We start from the raw sequence: 2,883 nt of genomic DNA, 5'->3' as shown, positions 1-2,883 counted from the left end.
TTCGGCAGTGTTTAGTTCCCTTCAAACTTTTAAAAATTCTGTCACATCAAATATTTGGACACATGTATGGAGCATTAAATATGGAAAAAAACAATTGCACAGTTTATATGTAAATTGCGAGACGAATCTTTTGAGCCTAATTACGCTATAATTTGACAATATGACGATACAATAAATATTTACTAATGATAGATTAATTAGGCTTAATAAATTCGTCGCAGTTTACAGGTGGAATTTATAATTTGTTTGTTATTAGTGTGTCTGTATACGTAAAACAAAATTAGCACACGAACCAAACACGGCCTTCATCAGAAAAGAACATGTCCCACTCCTGCAGATGAACTGACGAAGTCAATGGCACTACGAGGTAGAGTTGCAGACACGTCTATAGTAGCCGGACTCTAGCGTAGGAAAAACACGCGTTGACAGGTGCAAAAACGCCCATGGCCGTCGTCCTGTGTGAACGTACTATAGAGGAATTGTCTCATACCGGATGTTTTTTGCCCTTTCCGCGTAGCCCCGTTCCCGATTCCCATTCCCAGCTATAGTACTGGTGGCTAGCTTTTGAGTTGACAGCCACCGTTTTTAACCAACGCGCGAGTTCTGAACTTTCTGAAGGCGATACCTCACCCACCTACCTATCCGCGGCCTTTGTCATTGTTTCTTTATTCTCGAGTCGTCCGGAGAGTTTGTATTCGCGGGAGGCCGGTGCCTGGAATGCAGCCAATTTTTAAGTCCAGTTCCCATTCCAGCTCCGTCTTTCTTTCTTCTCCTCCTGGATTTCTGCCGGCTCGAGATCTTTTCAACGCTCTTGAGCTAGCGGCGGCTTTGTTTAATTCGTGGTGAGCAACGTCGTCGTCGACGACGAATTCGATCCGGAGGAAGGGTTCGTTGTCCGGCCCAGTTCGGCCGGCCGGATGGCATTGTTGGGCGTCCTCGTCGGGGCGGTGATCATCGTCGTCGCCACCGCGGCCGCCGTTTCGGGCAGCGGGCTGCCGGTGCCTGGATACGACGGGCTCGCCATCGGGTTCTACCACGAGACGTGCCCACAGGCGGAGGACCTGGTGCTCGCCGAGATGAGGGAGATCGTCCAGGAGGACAGGACCCTCGCGCCGGCGCTCCTGCGGTTCATGCTCCACGACTGCTTCGTCAGGGTGCGTGCCTCGCGTGCTCGATCCCTTCCTCAGTTTCTCATCATGTCGCGTGGCGTCGCGGGGACGAACCCTCGTGCGTCGATGTCGCGTCGCCGTGGTGCGTGCTGCTGATCAATGGACGATGGGTTTTTGATGATATGTTTGTGCTTGCTTGGCTTCGCGTGGCGTGCAGGGGTGTGACGCGTCCATCATGCTGAAATCGCGGGAAAAAATCGGGGAGAGGGACGCCAACTCGAGCTACAGCCTCCGCGGCTACGAACAGATCGAAAGGATCAAGGCCAAGCTGGAAGATGAGTGCCCGATGACCGTGTCGTGTGCGGACATCATCGTCATGGCCGCGCGGGACGCCGTGTTCCTGGTAATGACGCCAACTCCCTGGCTACTTTAATTCGAGATCAGTAGTATAATCCGATCGCCGTGATCTTTATTATCGTTCATCCCGACGTACGTTGACGAGCGGCTTCGTTTTACCAGAGCAACGGCCCACGGTACCAGGTGGAGACCGGACGCCGGGACGGCAAGGTGTCCTGTACCATTGACGCCGACAACGATCTCCCACCGCCCGGCTCCAACATTGTCGACCTCAAGATCTACTTTAGTGTCAAGAACCTGGGATGGAAGGACCTCGTCGTCCTATCAGGTACGCAATACCGCAAATACCAGCGTCCAGTAGTACTTTTGGTCAGTGCGAGCAAAAGCACACACAATATCCATTCACCAGCTTCAATTTCTGCTCGATTTTGCGCGTGATTTTGTGCGTGATTTTCCGCAGGGAGCCACACGATAGGGAGGGCGCAGTGCGGCTCGTTCGCGCGCGACAGGCTGTACAACTACAGCGGGGAAGGGAGGCAGGACCCGTCGCTGAACACGGCGTACGCGCCGGAGCTGAGGAAGGCGTGCGTGGCCGGCGACCCTTTCGACAAGACGTACGTGGACATGGACCCGGGGAGCCCGTACACGTTCGACCTGAGCTACTACCGGGACGTGTACAGAAACAGGGGCCTCTTCGTCTCCGACCAGGCCCTCCTCAATGACAAGTGGACCAAGCAGTACGTGGAGAGGATGGCGTCCGCGGATTCGACGGACGAGTACTTCAGGGACTACGCGGAGGCCATGACCAACATGGGGAGGATCGAGGTGCTCACCGGCGACAACGGCGAGATCAGGAAGGTGTGCGGCGCGTACGTTGACTAGGCAAGGGGGAGTAGACGGAGCCAGCGCGCGGTTCGTTGGGTGCGAGTTGGCGCAATCGCTTCGATCGATCAATCGTCATGTGGCCGTGGCAAACGTGGGGGCTAGCCAACCACAGTGGAGTTGCGTTATTATTCTATATATCGGTCGAGGTGGTTGGGGCGTTGACGCTCACCGCCCGCTGAAATTTTCTCACAACTGGAAAGAAAAACTGTAGGTATATCAACACATAGAATAGTCCTTCTCTCTTTTTTTTCTTCGTTCACCCTGTTCTTCACGGTATGGCATGGTGCAAATATATATATACGGCATCTTTTAAAAGTTCTACGACAAATCATGTATGTGTATATGCGTGAACATGGATGTATATAGTACAACGTGAACATGTATGTGTCCTGCCTTGTCATGATGGCAGCTGGCAGTTTAGCACATGACCGCGCTCTGCGTGCAAGAGGAGGACGAGGATTATTCGCCGTGACGAACGAACGGGCACAGGCGAATTGTCCCGGTAGACAAAAGGGGATCCGTGATGAAACGG

The 2,883-nt window shown here is 53.2% G+C and overlaps 1 protein-coding gene across 1 annotated transcript; it reads left to right on the top strand.

Moving 5' to 3' along the window:
- The first annotated feature begins 614 nt into the window (after positions 1-614).
- LOC4327052 (peroxidase 56) lies at positions 615-2,679 on the top strand. Its single transcript, XM_015770666.3, has 4 exons — positions 615-1,154; positions 1,327-1,512; positions 1,629-1,794; positions 1,927-2,679. Exons 1-4 carry the CDS (start codon positions 918-920, stop codon positions 2,346-2,348), a joined length of 1,011 nt encoding a protein of 336 aa, XP_015626152.1. The 5' UTR covers positions 615-917; the 3' UTR covers positions 2,349-2,679.
- The last annotated feature ends 204 nt before the right edge of the window (positions 2,680-2,883 follow it).

Source organism: Oryza sativa, chromosome 1 (assembly GCF_034140825.1).
Source record: "Oryza sativa Japonica Group chromosome 1, ASM3414082v1".
NCBI lineage: Eukaryota > Viridiplantae > Streptophyta > Magnoliopsida > Poales > Poaceae > Oryza > Oryza sativa.
This window is presented reverse-complemented; position numbering and strand designations above follow the sequence as displayed.

Coding starts and splice junctions, on each gene's coding strand:
- LOC4327052 (XM_015770666.3), top strand. CDS start 918: ATGGCATTGTTGGGCGTCCTCGTCGGGGCGGTGATCATCGTCGTCGCC. Junction 1,513..1,628: donor CGCGGGACGCCGTGTTCCTG/GTAATGACGCCA, acceptor TCGTTTTACCAG/AGCAACGGCCCACGGTACCA. Junction 1,795..1,926: donor GGACCTCGTCGTCCTATCAG/GTACGCAATACC, acceptor GATTTTCCGCAG/GGAGCCACACGATAGGGAGG.